At 49.2% G+C, this 16218-nt stretch overlaps 5 protein-coding genes and 1 non-coding gene across 8 annotated transcripts; 4 read left to right on the top strand and 2 right to left on the bottom strand.

Moving 5' to 3' along the window:
- Window positions 1-159: 159 nt before the first annotated feature.
- Window positions 160-2000, bottom strand: TERG_08069 (glutathione-disulfide reductase; the record flags this gene model as incomplete). 3 transcript variants are annotated; one of them, XM_003231235.2, is made up of 3 exons in its annotated part: window positions 160-593; window positions 654-1489; window positions 1552-2000. In XM_003231235.2, the coding sequence occupies 3 exons, from the start codon at window positions 1998-2000 to the stop codon at window positions 160-162; spliced, it is 1719 nt and encodes a 572-aa protein (XP_003231283.2). The 3 variants fall into 3 exon arrangements, with proteins under 3 accessions (XP_003231283.2, XP_047607461.1, XP_047607460.1); XM_047750530.1 differs by lacking the exon at window positions 1552-2000 and having other exon boundaries at window positions 654-1473; XM_047750529.1 differs by lacking the exon at window positions 160-593 and having other exon boundaries at window positions 646-1489.
- A 186-nt stretch (window positions 2001-2186) lies between these two features.
- Window positions 2187-5170, top strand: TERG_08068 (uncharacterized protein). Its single transcript, XM_047748881.1, has one exon. It carries the CDS (start codon window positions 2756-2758, stop codon window positions 3278-3280), a length of 525 nt encoding a protein of 174 aa, XP_047604872.1. The 5' UTR covers window positions 2187-2755; the 3' UTR covers window positions 3281-5170.
- On the top strand, window positions 2592-2707 carry TERG_10015. The gene has a single exon (XR_007130582.1). It is a non-coding gene; the product is annotated as a 5S ribosomal RNA (ribosomal RNA).
- Window positions 5171-5294: 124 nt separating the features above from the next.
- Window positions 5295-8461, bottom strand: TERG_08066 (STE/STE7 protein kinase). Its single transcript, XM_003231232.2, has 2 exons — window positions 6370-8461; window positions 5295-6304 (listed from the first exon to the last, which is right to left on the bottom strand). The coding sequence occupies exons 1-2, from the start codon at window positions 7999-8001 to the stop codon at window positions 5906-5908; spliced, it is 2031 nt and encodes a 676-aa protein (XP_003231280.1). The 5' UTR covers window positions 8002-8461; the 3' UTR covers window positions 5295-5905.
- Window positions 8462-9896: 1435 nt separating this feature from the next.
- TERG_08065 (uncharacterized protein) lies at window positions 9897-11684 on the top strand. Its single transcript, XM_047748880.1, has 2 exons — window positions 9897-11479; window positions 11560-11684. The coding sequence occupies exons 1-2, from the start codon at window positions 11007-11009 to the stop codon at window positions 11624-11626; spliced, it is 540 nt and encodes a 179-aa protein (XP_047604871.1). The 5' UTR covers window positions 9897-11006; the 3' UTR covers window positions 11627-11684.
- Window positions 11685-12172: 488 nt separating this feature from the next.
- On the top strand, window positions 12173-16007 carry TERG_08064 (uncharacterized protein; the record flags this gene model as incomplete). Its single annotated transcript, XM_003231230.2, has 5 exons — window positions 12173-12927; window positions 13225-14401; window positions 14455-14974; window positions 15034-15177; window positions 15234-16007. Exons 1-5 carry the CDS (start codon window positions 12888-12890, stop codon window positions 16005-16007), a joined length of 2655 nt encoding a protein of 884 aa, XP_003231278.1. The 5' UTR covers window positions 12173-12887.
- Between the last annotated feature and the right edge of the window lie 211 nt (window positions 16008-16218).

The following is a 16218-nucleotide window of genomic DNA, read 5'->3' as shown; positions in this document are numbered from 1 at the left end:
TGATTGGATGAAGCCTTTGATTGTCAATAATGCTGAAGAGTGGTGTATATCTTTGATAGACTAAATAATAACACAAAGAGCAAATGCAAGAACTGGGCTGGGTCTATATACAGTCCATAAATCATTCATATCCAGATCATAGACAAGCGCACTATAGAACTATCGTAGAGTAACCAATTCCTCTGCGCTGGTAGGATGGATGGCTACACAAGAGTCGAAATCCTTCTTGGTGGCACCCATCTTCATTGCGACACCAAAACCTTGCAACATCTCACCAACACCAAGGCCAAGAATATGCAATCCAACAACTTTCTCCTCGGGTCCGGCACAGATGAGTTTCATTTCAGTAGGGTTCTTCTCTTTTTCCTCAGCTGGGAAAACACTGAAGAACATGTCTGTGAATTTGGTGTGGTAGATTTTCAAGTTCTCCTTGCCATACTTTTCAATGGCCTCAGGTTCAGTGAGACCAGATGTTCCGACCTCGGGATGGGAAAAGACCACAGTTGGAATGTTTTCGTAGGAGAGCTTAGAGGACTTGAGCTCTGGAGGTCCAAAAAGACGATTTCCAAGCTGTCGGCCAGCAGCAATGGCGACTATTTTGACAGTTAGCAGAAGAGAAGCAGTAGAACAAAGAGCCACATATATCTACGTACCTGGAGTTAACTCTGCCTGACCTGTTACATCCCCTAGAGCGTAGATGCCATCGACCGAGGTGTTTTGGAATTCATCGACGATAATGTGGCCACTTTCCTTTTGCTTGACACCAATCTCCTTGAGACCCAACTTCGTAACTGCGGGAGCACGGCCAATGGCCCAAAGAAGCTCGTTGACCTCCATCTCTGATCCGTCATCGAATGTGAGTTTGAGACGCTTTTCTGCGCCTTTCCCGGGGCTTAGCAATTCAATCTTCTTCATTCCAGTATATCCTCGGTGGAGGTGCATGCCAGTAGCCTCATAACGTTTTGTCATAGTCTCCTGGATCATGGGGTCGAATTTCCTCAAAAAGGTGTCTCCGCGGATGAACATGTGTGTCTCGACACCAACGGCATTCATAACACCAGCCAATTCAACCGCAATGTACCCGGCTCCAACCACGGCCAGCTTGGGAGGCAGCTCTTCCATTTCAAAGAAACCGTCGCTGGTGATCCCATGCTCGGCACCGGGGATATCCGGGACGATAGGATAACCGCCAACAGCGATCAGGATGTGTGGTGCGGTAACCATTTTCTTTCCTGATCCGTCCATCAGATCAATCTCTAGGACCTTGGGTTCGACGAACTTGGCAGTTCCCTTAACAAGATCAATTCCCTCGCGGTTCCAGTTGCGTTCATAAATCCCATTTAGGCGCTCAATGGTGGCATCTCGCGTACGCTTGAAATAACCGTAGTCATACTTGATGTTTTTGGGGACGTCATATCCATAGTGTTTGGCGTGCTCGAGGTGCTCATTGATTGAACCGAAGTTCCAAGTCATCTTCTTTGGTACACATCTGGATATACTATCAGCAAGCCGTTCCTTTATAGTTTTTTATGAGGATAATATATCTCATACCCGACGTTAACACAGGTGCCTCCAGATCGCCCATTCTCAACGATGAGGGTCTTTGCCTTGTACCAACCGGCGGCCCGTCTAGCACCACCGCTGCCACCACTGCCACCTCCAATCACAATATAATCGTACTTCTCTACTCCTTCCATATCAATTGGAGCCATTTTGCCTTGCAAAGCGGGAGTTGAAGATAGCTGCCGGGCAATAGCTCCGAGGCGAGGTGAGGAATGGGTCACTGTGACCTTCCTAGTCGCCAGTGTTCTGTTGCGAGCGGCAAGAGGGGAAAATAAGCCACTATGGGGTCGCTGTTGAATATGATACCGGCGAATAGAGGAGGAGTAGAACGGGGGCGAAATGACAGCCGGCGGGAAAAGGGAGTTCTTATGTCTGGTGCAACGTCCGAGTTGAGACAGCAGCGTTGAGGCGGATGGCGGGGTGGGCAGGGAGGGCATGCCTTGGATGGCGGCGGGGAAAAGGTAAAGGCACGGGCGAGCGAGAAGGAAAAAGAAAAACGACCAGGATGGGCCTTGGGAGTCCCTGCGAGATGTTTCTTGTCTTCGTCGCTTTCTTCTTCTTCCCGTCTGCTCTTTTGCTGCTGGCGGCTTTTCTTGACCAGGCGTCGCTTTCCTGATTATTCAGCCGGCACTTTTCGGACGGGCCGAGGCTTGCTGAGTCAGATATCTATTACTAATTAAAGGAATTACAAATATTCCGTGATTATGTCATCCAGATACTAGGAGGCTCCCGCGATCTTGGCAAGGGCTAACTTTCTCAGAGGGGAAACCAGAACTACAACCGTCAACCGTCAACTTCCTGGCTGAATTCACCAAAGCGAATCATACCAAAGGCATAAGATATGGTCTAAATCTACGTCTCCAACTGAATATCAAAAGCTAAACTTTAGCTGTGGCTAGGTTCAGCTCGGCCTTGTCGACTTTGTTTACCGGAGGTAACTACCCAGTGATGGACCGATTCGAATGACAATACCTATTACCCCACTGAACTGCACCATAGAACCCTGCTCTTCTTTATATCAAGTACATACGACCACAGGAAGTGGAAAACAGAGCTTCCCGTCTGCTCAGCTGTACTTAAGCCACTTGCCGGTCGGTTAGTAGTTGGGTGGGTGACCACCAGCGAATCCCGACTGTCGTATGTAATTTTTCTTCTATCTATTTTTTGCCTCTCTTATTCTAAATTTATTATCATGTCGAGGAAAGAGGTTGCTCCTGGAGAGGAAGAGTGGTATCGGGTTTACAAACCTGAGCTTGACACAGCTGCTTTCGATCCTCTTGACCCAGAAAAAAGATACCACGAAGGTGTACTCGTTGAAACCAACCCTGGCTACGGGAAAGGAACTCTGTTCCACGTTACAGGTGATATTATTGCTGCTAGTGGCATGCGCTATGAGGAGCGAGAGTTCGACCGAGAAATGGAATCGGAATATCTACACAGCTTCCCACAAACTGGACGGGTTTTACGGGCCGATTTTCACTCTGGAAAAATCAGCGCTATTTTAAAAGAACTGCCACGACCAACCAAGCAGCAAGGTATTAATTTTTGGGAAATTGATCCTACTACTGGGCGCCATGAGATCATCTGGACTAGACAGGATGGGGAACGCTACGAGCCTGATGAGCAACGTCGCCCTATTTTCAAGTGTAATGAGTGGACTCGTCAATACGCAATCCCAGCCTTGCGAGGAGCTGGAGTCTTGCTCGATTCTTTTTAGCTTGAGGGAAGGGCTTGGATAGTTATATTTGTTATTGACATGACTCAAGGTACGCACTTTGTATTCACATTGCTTGCCATATCCCGACTGAAACCATGGCAATTACTGGATATATGATGACAAATCCTAGGGATACATGTATAACTGTGAGGTGCCTGTGTATACAAAACAGAATTAAGTATACTTGAGATGTGTGGTTCCTAGCTCTTATACCACTCATCAATTTCACTATTTTCTCGTCGCGTACTTTCCCCCAAGGTCTCCAGCGGAAAAGCTTCACGCTAGCTCCACAACGAGGAGCTTCTAGGCAGTATGTGAGCAGAATAGTGGTTGCAGGCAGGTTACAGAGCGCCACCAGGCGTTACAGGCTCTATACCACAGTACGGATACGAGCAGCCTGCTCAGGGACTGCCGGGATTGCCTAGTCGGGAGTAGTTAGCACCGCGTATAGTAGAGCCCCTGTCGAAAGCCCTCGGGCCCCGTCGGAGAGCTGAACGTATAATTATTCTCGCACAAAATGGAACATGCAGGGGAAAATGTTCAGGTACATTATGCGATTAAACTTCTCTCGATTCCAAATCTTCCCTCCTTACATTGCTTACCTTAAAGTGTGATCTGGACAAATGTAGACTTGAACAATTTATCTAATTTGAATGCCAATTATAAAGGAAGTAAAGGGTAGGTCATCCGAACGCAACAGCACGAAGTCTGAATCATGGATGGAACCGATGCTAATGCCACCCTGGCTATTTCCTTAACTGAGGTAATAAATACGCAATACGGGAATAGAAATGACAAAACTGACCATAGTTTCTCCCGGTTTCTCTTTTAGTGTTATTGTGTTGGCCGTTCGACTGTATTTCTTCATACCCTTGACTGCTGTTTATTGCCACCAGGTGTGTAAAGCGTTGAGTTGGTCAGACCATTACAGAAGCTTATTATATCTGTGGCTTGCTGTCGCCTTTGAAAGTGGATGAACCAGCGAACTGGGTTAACTAGCTAGCTGACTAGTGTGGCGCTACGGGCCGAGGAGGGTCTCTCACGACACGCGGGTCAAAGAAGCAATATTATGTTTGGCCCGACAAAGGTGGGCAGAAAGATCTAACCGATTGGAAATATCCTGTCGTAGCATTTTTCAACATCTACTCCGTACAGCAGGCTTCAAAGGATGCAGCTATCGAAAGGACAAACTTCGATCACTCGCCACTTTAAACTGATGTAGATAAGTGTCCGAGATGACATTCGCGAGACATATGCTAGGATTATGCATGGACGAGTGGTCAGCGGCTATCCAACGGGAAATTTACCTGCTAAAGTTATATTAGGCTGGGAACTACCCACTCGCGGGATTTGATAATTAGATCTATTCGTCGTAGTTCTTTTACAAGGTAACCAGGGATAGTTTTGCTAGTTATAGTAACTGTTGAGAAGTCTCTCGTTCCCTAGCGACAGGGGTAGATTCTCTTCTCGTACCAGCCAAGAAAGAGCGACAAAGAGAAACCATTTCATTATTCCCCGACGACATTAATTCATTAAACTGAGATGCAAGCTGCTTTGATACACATAGTTAAGGCAGTCGATGAAGATCTACGCCCTCTTTATGCAGACGGGAACACGCCGCACCTTTGATATGGTCCGACCACCGTTTGTTCCTGCATTGGACGGCACAGCAAGGCGGAATGGGATCTGCTCTAAGTACGTCGGACATTCATCGGAACCACGCGTAAAATCGATCGTGTGCTTACAAGCTTAAGCAATATGACGTCACGTAATTTCGGGTGAGGCGTCTTGGTGTAACAAGAAACTGGCGCTGATTGGCGGCATTTCATTGTCTTAATTGAGGCTGCATGGGAAGTAAGCGCCGAGGGTCCACAAAAGCTTGTTTTTATGGAGCCACTTACCCGCCGGTGCCGCCACGATCCAGAGATTTTCACATGTTAGAACTTCGGCCATTAGTGGTCCTGGTATGTACCAGGATCGGCATGCTTGGTGAAGCGATGGGGGCATTCATGCAGCTACTATTAAAAATTCCACGAACCAGCGACTACGAAAGTAGAGTAATTACGCAAGCTCAATAAGTAAGAATAAATTAATATTTCTCTCCAAGCATGTGAACTATTGATAGAGATTCCCATGAATAAACCCATCCCGTAGTACCATGTAAGTCAGCGCTCCCCTTGAGAAAGATAGTGAGGGAAAACATTGAAAACTTAGCGGGAAGAGCGAGGGAAGAGGAGGAACTGTAGTGTTGGATAAATTGTTTAATTGTTAATCTGTCGCGAGAGATGGGTGGTGAGGGGAAGGGAAGTACTTAGTTCTTCGGGTTGGGATATTGCATTCATATACTAGTAGATAGGAATATATCGAGTGAGTTTCTCTCTTTTTTTGTCTCTCTCTCTCTCTTTTTTTTATTGTTAGTCATGCTTTGTAGTTGCTGGCCTCTTTCGATGTAGCTTTTGATACACGGTGGCCAGCACCCGTATCCTATCTTATGCAACGCCGACATAAGGGTACTAATGCGTCAATGAGCATAGAATATGGAGCAGGGAGAGATGGTTGTTATGTGTTGTGCGATATTCGATAAACGTGCGGTTCCAAGCTTGGGAAAGGCCAGAGAAAAGCCGATTAGCTCTGGCCTTCGAGTAAAGGGCTTTTAGGCACGGCGTCCAGTGCCACGGCGTGTAAAGCAGGCCGTTCCCTGCCATTAGCTTCACCTGCCCGTCGTTTAAGAGCTTCTATAACCCACGCGGCGACCTCCTTATCGTAGGTGTCGGTGTTATGGTCGGGCACGTCTGGGCTTCTGGTATCGGTTGGCTCTTCTGATCCTGCAGTTTCTGCTGCTTCCGACGCTTCTGGTGTAGCAGTAGGTGGTTGCATGAGCTTTTCTACCCAGGCATGTCGAATAAGATTGGCATATGTTGGTCTGGCAGCGGGATTTTTCTGCAGACAGCTTGCGACGAAGTCTTTTGCCTCGGGGGAGAAGCCTGGATCGGGTAGAGTTGGCGGGTCCCCTTGCACGATGGCCTAATGCGCAGATGTTAGTCAAGACGAATGAGAGCAGTAGGCTTGAAGGACAGGGTAAGACATACATTGAGTTGGCTGAAGATATTGTTGTATGTCTCAGGGGGGTAGGGGTACCTGCCCATCGCACATTCGACGATGGTCAAGCCAAGACTCCAGATGTCGGATTGAACGCTGTACGTGCCTCCACCGGAGCTACCGGGATGCCCACCACCTGCAATACGCTCGGGGGCCATGTAACTCTGACAGCCAATGTTTGTCTTCGCAATGCTAGCAACAAGGTTACCGCTCACTCCGAAATCGCAGATCTTGATCTGTCCACGCGTGTTGACAAGGATGTTCGTCGGTTTCACGTCTCGATGGATGATGTTATGTTCGTCCTTGAGACACTTGAGGCCCATGACAGTCGAGAGAGTGATTTTGCGCAAGATGTTTTCAGGTACACCCCCTGCGTAGACTTTTTCCATAGATCCACCATCCATGAACTCAACACAGATGTAGACAGCTCCCTCCTGAAAGAAAGCGCCGTAGAAATCGATGATGAAGGGTGAGATACAGCGATGTAGGATGTCCAGTTCCATGATGATAGCGGTGAATTTGGCCTCATCGAGCTCGAGACGGATCTCCTTCATGGCCATGATGACGTTTGTAAGGTCGCCCTTGCTCTTTATCGTATTTGAAGTTGTATCGAGGGAGTTCGAATCATTGTTGTTCTGGCCATTGTTGTTGGTATTGCTGTCTGGCAGATTGCCTACTGCCATGCTCCCCTTCAAGCCGAGACCAGGCCGTCGTATCTTTGGCCGACAGTGTCGTACTCTGTAGACGGTACCGTAGTTCCCTTTCCCTAGCTCGTTGAGAGACTCAACATCATCCAGGGAAATACTGAAGCTCTGGCCGGAGGAGAAATCAATGCCTCCACCGTGGATAATGGCCTTGTTCTTGAAATTTATTGTGCCGGCCTTTGTATCAATGAGCTCCGAGTACTTGCTAAAAGCTGAGACGGGGGTATTCGAGGACTGCGGGGTGCCGCTAGCCTTTGGCAGATTGGCTGGACTCCCGTTGGCACCAGAGCTGGCGTTTGGTATACCTGGAGCCGCGCCAGGGGGCTGTCCAGTAACATTTGACAATTTCATACCACCGGCCATGCCTCTCTTAGCAGCAAGACCTCCTCCACCCATTTTGGGAGTAGGAGTGCGTCCCATGGGAGCAGCTGCGGCACCTCCCTGAACAGACGGGGGGGACCAGGGGCTGGTAGCCTGAGGGGCAGCGATAGGGATGCCGGGCAGTCTCTCGTTCCCGTTGCTCCCATTGCCGGGCGCTCCCTGGCGAGAGAGGGAGAAGGCTTTCATTTTCTCCTGTATATCCTGGGACAGGCCGCTGGACTGGCTTCCGCGGGCCGGCAGGGGACCAGGGCGGCGGGCAGCGTTGACATGGCCCAGCGGCGTGGATGAGGGAGTCATCATGCCGGAAGTGGTGCGAATCGAGGCCGTCGTAGCCGGCATGACTGGCAGTCGAGGGCGGCCCTCCACAGGAGCCGCCGTGATAGGAGCGGCAGCACCGGGTGCAGATGTCGAGGTTGTTGATGCTGAGGCAGAGGCGGTGGTCATGGAGGCAGAGGAGGCAGAATATGACGGCGTATCTGCAACACCGTCGACGCCCTGCATCTTGACGCCTTCGCGCACCTGGTTGCTCTCTTCCATCTCTTGCCCCTTTTTCTCTTCGTTTCCTTTTTTTCTCGTCTTTCTCTCTTTTTTTTTTTCTGGGGTTCTTCTCCTGTATCTCAAAGCAAGCAACAAAACGAGCCGTAGGAGGAGAGAAATCCACAGCAGCACACGTTTAACGGTCCATGAGACGCAGGAAAATAGCAAGTAAGGACGCACAGAACAGTGTCAGCGTATAGTCGACGGCCGAGGGGCACTCATCGGCCAGGTCGAGGCAAATCGCAACTCTTGTTGCTCGTCTTCGGAGGTGCTCTCTCTCTCTCTTATTTATCCGGTGTGGCTTGCTTGCGGTGATGCGGGATGAGTGGGATGGGAGGTCAGGATGACTGCCGAGCAGTAACTGGTTTAACAACGATCAGCAGCAGCAGCAGCAGTAGCAGCTATCACCACCGGAGAGGCGAGCAGCAGGGCGAGGACGGGACTGTATCTGTCTGCGGTGGTCATGGATAAATAATAAAAAAAATGTCAACGTCGGGCCTTTTACTCTAACTGTGGAAAGCCAAAAAAAAAAAAAAAAAAAAGGCAACCCGCCGGATCATCTTTTCCTCGCTACCGTCAAGGAGGGCCAGAAGAAAAAAAAAAAAAAAAAAAAAAAGAACAGCTTCAGGTATCTTATCTGGCCATCGTTACATACGCAGCTCTCGGTTCTGCGTCGCCACCAAGAGGGAACCGAGGAAAAGTAAGTCATGGACGCCCTGAAACGTCGGGATCTGATTTGCTAAGCTCTACTACCTATCTAATTGCCGTCATTGCCTAACTATGGGGAATGTGATGGAGTCCGGAACGATGGCAGGGAACGGGGATATGTCTACATCTATACGGAGTATTCTTAGTGTTCGCTATAAGCCAACTCTGGGGAAAGACGCCTCTCAACGGTGGAGATTTGGTAAGGCCAGTTCGTTGCTTTGAGCAAAGCTGACAGGATAAGCCACGCGGCATGAGCCACATCGTCTTCGTATCGCGCGGATCTGATAGGCGAAGAGGAAAAGTTGCTGCCTGAGGGGGAGTGTCCTGCTGGTTACAGAGTGCAGCAGCCCTTTTTCAGTTGGGGGTCAGAGACGGGTTGGTGCCCGGCCGTAGGGATGCGCGGCCGTCTCTCTTGAGTGTCAATCCCTTCTCCTTCTCCTCGTCCCTTGTCTTGGTCGGGTGGCGAGTGGCGTCCGTCGTGTAGTTTAGTTAGCTAAGATGTCGACTTCTGGGTAGTGTAGCCGCATAAGCTGCAGCATGCAGGTAGAGATGGGGGATGGAGCTGGATGGAGATGGAGAGAGGAAGTCAGATGCAGAGGAGACAGCGACAACCAGGTACCCATCCTGGCTTCCTCTCAACGTCTTCTTCCTCCTGCTTTGTCTTCCTCGCCTTCCCTCAGCTTTTTGTGTCCATATGAGCTGTTTGCACTGTTTCATTTTTCATTCAACAGAATGAGCCAAGGTCTGGGCGAGAATCCCGAGCCACAGGCATGATGTTTCCTCCCACTGTGATTGGCGGGCAGGTGCCATAGCTGCCATGCACCCTGATTGCCGCGCAGACCAAAAGCACCAGTGAAGAGTTGGCTTATCGATTCTGATCTCGACCGCTTTCGTGGGAACTAGCAGTGATAGTCGGGGGCTGTCTGGTCTTTTTTTAACTCTGTCCTTCAACTTCTTCATTCTCAATAATCTCGTGGTAGAGATCTCTCCGCCATCATCGTCCTCCTCTCTCCGGTAGGCAGCATCTACATCAACAGGCAGCCGGAGTCAAGGAGATAAGAAGGAAAAAGAGAAAAAGAAGAGGAAGAACAGGGGGAAACAAAATGCTATCTCCGCAGTCCTTCGAACGAGCAAACGCTGGTTTGGGGCTGGTCGACAGCTCGTCCGGCGGCGGCCCTCACCCGTCCATCCCCCATCTCGCCCTACTTGTCTTTGAAGCGGTCCTCGAGGTTGTCTGTGTCTCACTACCAGGGTACATCATCGCACGCATGGGCATGTTCGATGCCGAAGCCCAGAAGTTTGTCGCCAACTTGAACGTCATGCTATTTACGCCTTGTCTGATCTTCACCAAGCTTGCTTCCCAGCTGACGGCAGGTAAGCTGGTGGATCTAGCTGTTATCCCGGTGCTTTTCATCATCCAGACACTGGTCTCCTATACTTCGGCGTTGATAGTGTCAAGATGTTTTGGTTTCAGGAAGAGACAGTCCAACTTCGTCAAGGCCATGGGAGTAAGTCATGAAGTCGCTGGGGGCCGGGAGACATTGCGGTGGCTGAAAGAAAAAGAGAGTGCTAATAACACAGCGTAGGTCTTTGGCAATTCGAATTCCCTGCCGATATCACTGGTGATTTCACTTTCAAAGACACTCTCTGGCCTGCACTGGGACAAGATCCCCAACGACAACGACAACGAAGTCGCCGCCAGAGGAATCCTTTACCTGCTCATTTTCCAGCAGCTCGGCCAGGTGGTCCGCTGGAGCTGGGGATACCATGTTCTTCTGGCTCCTCGGGAAGCCTACTTGCGCGACGAGGAAGAAGCCCCTATCAATGCTGCAGATAGATACCGCGATGACCCCGAAGAAGACGATGATAATGATAGTAACGATGGTAGATATCTCGACGAACCAGAGGATCTAGTTCGCACTGCAGTTAACAGCGGAAACACTACTCCTCGATCGACACACTCGGAAGACTCCTTGCACTTTGAATCCGGCTCGCAGACGCCGGTTCTCGAACGACATCGCCCGTATGCCAAAATTAACAGTGCTGACGGTAGCCATCACAACGACGAGACAGACCTGCCTGCTCTAGTCCTGCCAACAGGCCAATTTCTCGTCCGACCAGACCAGGCCGACAGCAGTAGTAAACAGTCATTCCTCTGCCGCATCCTCCGCCCCATTACCACCAGCATACGCTCCACTTCCCAACGTTTCTTCGCCTCCTTACCTGTTCCGCTCCAGAAGAGTCTCAGCTGGGTCTCTTCCCGGCTTACCTCGTTCTTCTCTGGCCTCTGGTCTTTCATGAACCCTCCTCTCTGGGCGATGCTTATTGCCGTCCTCGTAGCCTCTATCCCGTCCGTCCAGCGTGTCTTCTTCACCCCAGGCAACTTCCTGAGCAACTCCGTCACCCGCGCTGTGAAGCAGTCCGGCGGCGTTGCAGTTCCTCTGATCCTAGTCGTTCTCGGTGCCAACCTGGAACGAAGCACCCTGCCCAAGGATGTCTTATCCGACGACGACGATCCAGCTGAAGAGCGTAAACTCATCGTTGCTTCGCTAGTAGCTCGTATGGTTCTTCCAACAGTCATCATGGGTCCAATTCTTGCCCTGGTCGCCAAGTTTGTGCCTGTCAGTATCCTGGAAGATCCCATCTTCATCGTCGTGTGTTTCCTGCTGGTGGGTGCACCTTCGGCCCTGCAGCTGGCTCAGATCTGCCAGATCAATAACGTCTATATGGGCGCGATGTCGAGGATCCTCTTCCATTCCTATGTCATATGGTAAGTCAAAGACATGCCATTATAACGCAGCAACTCCTGGCTCCAGACCCAGTAGTGTCAAGCTAACGTAGATCTCGCAGGATCCTCCCGTCAACCCTTATACTAGTAATGTCCGCTCTGCAGGTCGTCCAGTGGGCCGCCAGCTAGTTTCTTCTGCTCTTTCATCTTTCACTGGTATTATTTGGTCTTTTCATGTTCGCTCGGGCGGCCCCTTGCAGCTGCTCCATCCTCTGGGTCCTTTGGTTAGCTTTGTATTATGGTCTCTTGTCTAGTCTGGCGCGGCACACAAAAAAGGAGCTTCGTCTTTTCTGGTTTGTGGAATAATGGCAGTTTCATGGAGGTACGGAGTAAATATTATCAATAATCACGTAAATTAACATCGACGCCCGCGTCAAACAAAATAGCGAGCTTCGTCTACCAACCTTCGGCTTCACTTTTTTTTTTTTCATCTCTGCCTTGCTCGGCCTCTTTTATATCTTGTCGTCGTCGTCGTCGCCGTCGAGTTTGACAGCAACAAAAAAGCAAAAAAAGGAAGCCATAGTCACGTGATGCACTAGCCTTAAAATGGCAAAGCGTCCTTTCTGCAATAAACCTTATCAGGCTGAACCCTTTCGAGTCACATGTTTTTTTTTTTTCTTTTTTCCATTTTCTTCTTTTCCTCGCTTCTTTCATCGACTTCAAAACTTCAACTTCCAAGTTTTGTCCAGCGTCTTCTCCGTCTTTCATCGTCTTTAAGCGCTTCTCTTTTTCTCGCTTTCAAGCTTCATGGAGTACCCTGCTGGCTGAGTGATACTAACCGTCCCATATAACTTAACTACATACGGCGCACAGAGTCCTCCAGGCCGATCCACGTTGGCTTTCAAGGATCAAACGTCAAGCATCAAGCTTATGTATTGAGCCTCCACTTTAATCCAACCCGGCACTAGACGATCGTCACACAATCCTCGCTCGCTCGCTTACATGCTCTCGCCTCTCTCTCACAATCTCTCTCTGCCAGAAGAACTGACAAAACCTCAGCCTGTTCGCGGAATCGGACTGTCTACTGGTCAAAAGAAGTGATATAAAGGCATCGAGGACAAAGGGAGGGAAAACAAGGAAAAGAGAGGAACAGAATAAGAGAAAGGAGTAACTAGCGTCCGGACAGATAGCTACATTCATTAGATTCTTGGTTTTCCTTGTTCTTTGGAGGCTGTTGGAAGAAGGGTCGCTGCTTTGCTTGCCTGTTCTAATCTCTATTTTCTCATGGCATCTTCTATCTCCCTTCCAGAATATTGACCTGTTGTTGGACAAGAAACTATTCTGTTCCGGCTGGTATCTTTGGAGGTTCTCTTCTCTTTCTCTTATTCTTTCTTTGTTTGCTTTTCTTCTACTTGCGCACATACTATATACCACAGAACAGCGAGGAAGCATGGATAGCTCAACACGCCCTTCTACACAGAAGAACCTTAGTGAGTCACCGTTTTACCCCCTTTATTTTATCCATTTGACTCTCTTTCAGCTGCTGCAGTGTTTTTCAGTCTGTATGACATGCTTATGTTGCTTGTTGGCAGTTGGTGATATTTAAGGGCTAGAGAGTGCTCTGATAGAGTCTGCTTTCTTGTATCAGATTACATTTCTAGCCTATTGAGACTGAATTTCAAGGAGACATGTAGTCATATTGTTTAAAACTGTACTCTACAGTATAAAGAGAGAGAGACACACACACAGAAAAGAGGAATCACTTTTGCTAACATTGATCCGATTAGCTCTCAATACCAAAGATATAGAGCCAATATCTACATCAGTAGCCACCAGCAATGCACCAACATCAGCACCATCAACAGCACCTGTAGGTCAGTCAGGGGAGGAGCAGCAGCGGCAACAGCCTCATACAACAACCCCAGATACCACAGGGACTCGAAAGACCTTTCGTTCGGGGAAAAGGGGAGTCTCGACTCGACCGGGTCTACCAAAATCTTCGTCCGCCTCCCTCAAGTCAGTATCAAGTCAGATCTCCCATCTTAGCCTTGACCGTTCAAATAGCGACTTGAGCACAAGCAGCAATGCAAATTCACATAATAACATCACTGGGTTGCCAACATCCTCCGCACCCTCGGATGAGGACCGGCTGTCTTCATCCATCTCATCATTCCCGGCCCTACCACCACCCACCTCTGAGCCACAGTCGTTTCTCTTCCGCAGTAGTACAGCCGATGATGTCAGTATACAGGCTCAGTACCATGCTCTGCTAGGTCAGGTCCATCAATGGCTGCACCAAGAGAAGTCAAAACTTGGCCTACCATCTACATCTACTGCAAAGTCTCCCCGTTTGACACCACGATCTACATCTGTACCTCTCAAGGGGGATCTGTTAGGTGACAATTCTGCCTCTGGAGATGCACAAGTGCCCGAATCAACTCTAGCACTGGAGAAACTGGAGAAAATCCTCTCGCAGTATTCTACAGATGGGTTGTCAGGATCTCCTGGAGCGCCATGGAGGCGAAGACGTGGCGGTTCATGGGGCCAGGGGAAAAGAGGTTACGGCTTGAAGGGCCTCCGACGTGGCTCGGCGTCAGATTCCGATTACACAGATAATGAAATGTCTGTTCCCAGTGCTGATGTTGTACTTGATAATTCTAAAACACTTCTATATTCCGGTGGTGAGGCCGACTCGGACACAGCGACACAACCTGAGGGTAGCAAGCCTGCTACCAACAAAGATAAAGAATACTGGCTTTATTTTAAGTCTGAGATTGTTCGGTTGACGCATACTCTTGGGTTTAAGGGTTGGAGAAGAGTTCCTCTCGACGCAGGGGGCGAAGTTGAAGTTGTTCGTTTGAGCGGCGCACTTACCAATGCCGTATATCAAGTCTCGCCTCCAAAGGACATGTCCAAATATTCTCAGTCTACTTCTAGCCAGAGCTTGCCTAGAAAACCTCCTCCGTAAGTAAGCCTCTTATCTTGTATGGAAGATCAGCATCACTAATGAACGGTAGAAAACTGCTTCTTCGTATTTATGGCCCTCAAGTCGAACATCTTATCGACAGAGAGCATGAACTTCAAGTCCTTCGCCGTCTGGGGAAGAGGAACATAGGGCCACGGGTACTAGGAACATTTAAGAATGGCAGATTTGAGCAGTACTTACATGCTCGTACACTGACAACTCGCGACCTACGTATACCAGAGACATCCATCCAGATCGCCAAACGTATGAGAGAACTCCATGAGGGTATCGACTTACTGCCTGAAGAACGAGAGGGTGGCCCAGGTCTATGGAAGAACTGGGACAAATGGGTCAATCGCTGCGAGAAGGTGACCACCTGGCTTGACAGCGAAATCCTCGCAGACCACAATGGAGGCAGATCAGTCAAAGAGCCATGGAGAAAACGAGGATTCGTCTGCGGCGTCCCCTGGGAAACGTTCCGGGGTATGGTTGAGAGATATCGCCAATGGCTGGCTGCTAGCTTTGGTGGAATGGAAGAGATTACCCGTCGGTTAATTTTTGCTCATAACGACGTGAGTTCCCTTCAATCATCCTTACACTGCATTAGCCAGGACTAACAAACGATGTACAGACGCAATACGGAAACCTGCTTCGTCTCGAGCCAAGCGGGGAATCACCACTATTGCTTCCCGCCAACGAACATAAGCAGCTTATCGTTATTGATTTTGAATATGCGGCAGCCAATATGCGAGGAGCAGAGTTTGCCAACCACTTCGTAAGTCCGCCTACGTATTTGTCTATGATTTAAGGAGTAGGTGTTAACGTCTATAGACGGAATGGTGCTATAACTACCATGATGAGGACCGTCCTTGGAGATGTAACACAGCCTGGTATCCAACGCTTGAAGAGCAAAAACGGTTCATCCGCGCCTATCTCACTCATCGGCCCCGTCTCATCTCCGAGACAAACAACAGCACCTACCCCTCAGGCCATAACTTATCCACTAGCTCAGTGTCAAGTACCATGACCACACCGGGCCTTAGACCGACATACATCAGTAGCCCCCGTGTTGCTCCCTTAAGCCTAGATACATATATCCCTTCCGTACCTTTCTCGATAAGCGAAGACGACCAAATCGATGAAGAGCTCGAGGTAGAAGTACAAAAGCTGCTTCATGAAGCTCGGGTCTGGCGCGTAGCTAACTCAGCTATGTGGGTAGCATGGGGTATCGTGCAGGCCAAAGTCCCTGGTCTCGAGGCCGCCGTTGCAGGAACAAGCACTCCGGTAGCACATACTTCTACAGCCGACGCGGCCAGCGGCAAGAACAACAAGGAAACTGCTCTAAATAGCGATGAGAGTACCGACGATGCATCTACCACGCCTACCCAAGAAACGGTAGATGTGCAGAAGATGCTTGCAGCTACTGACCAGGCGCTGCAGGAGGCGGAGGTCGACGAGGCTGCGGATGAATTTGATTATCTCGCCTACGCACAGGATCGAGCATTGTTCTTCTGGGCTGATATCCTGGCTATCGGGCTGATTAAGGAGGAGGAACTGCCTATGGAGATGCTTGAGCATATCAAGAGACGTATTGTTGAATATTGATTTCTTGATACCTTCCCTTCTGGATTATCTATCATATGGCGAGCGAAGAATTACTTCCTGTTTATACCTATTATTGTTATGAGTAAATTGAGAGAATGTATGATGTCTAGAATGCGAATATCCTTACTATCTAGTCACTACTCAGCTATCATGTAACTATGCGATTCAATCTTGTAACTTGTATATAACTAATATCCAAGGAATTCTTTCC

The sequence above is a fragment of the Trichophyton rubrum genome (assembly GCF_000151425.1).
Source record: "Trichophyton rubrum CBS 118892 genomic scaffold supercont2.12, whole genome shotgun sequence".
NCBI classification, from domain to species: domain Eukaryota; kingdom Fungi; phylum Ascomycota; class Eurotiomycetes; order Onygenales; family Arthrodermataceae; genus Trichophyton; species Trichophyton rubrum.
This window is presented reverse-complemented; position numbering and strand designations above follow the sequence as displayed.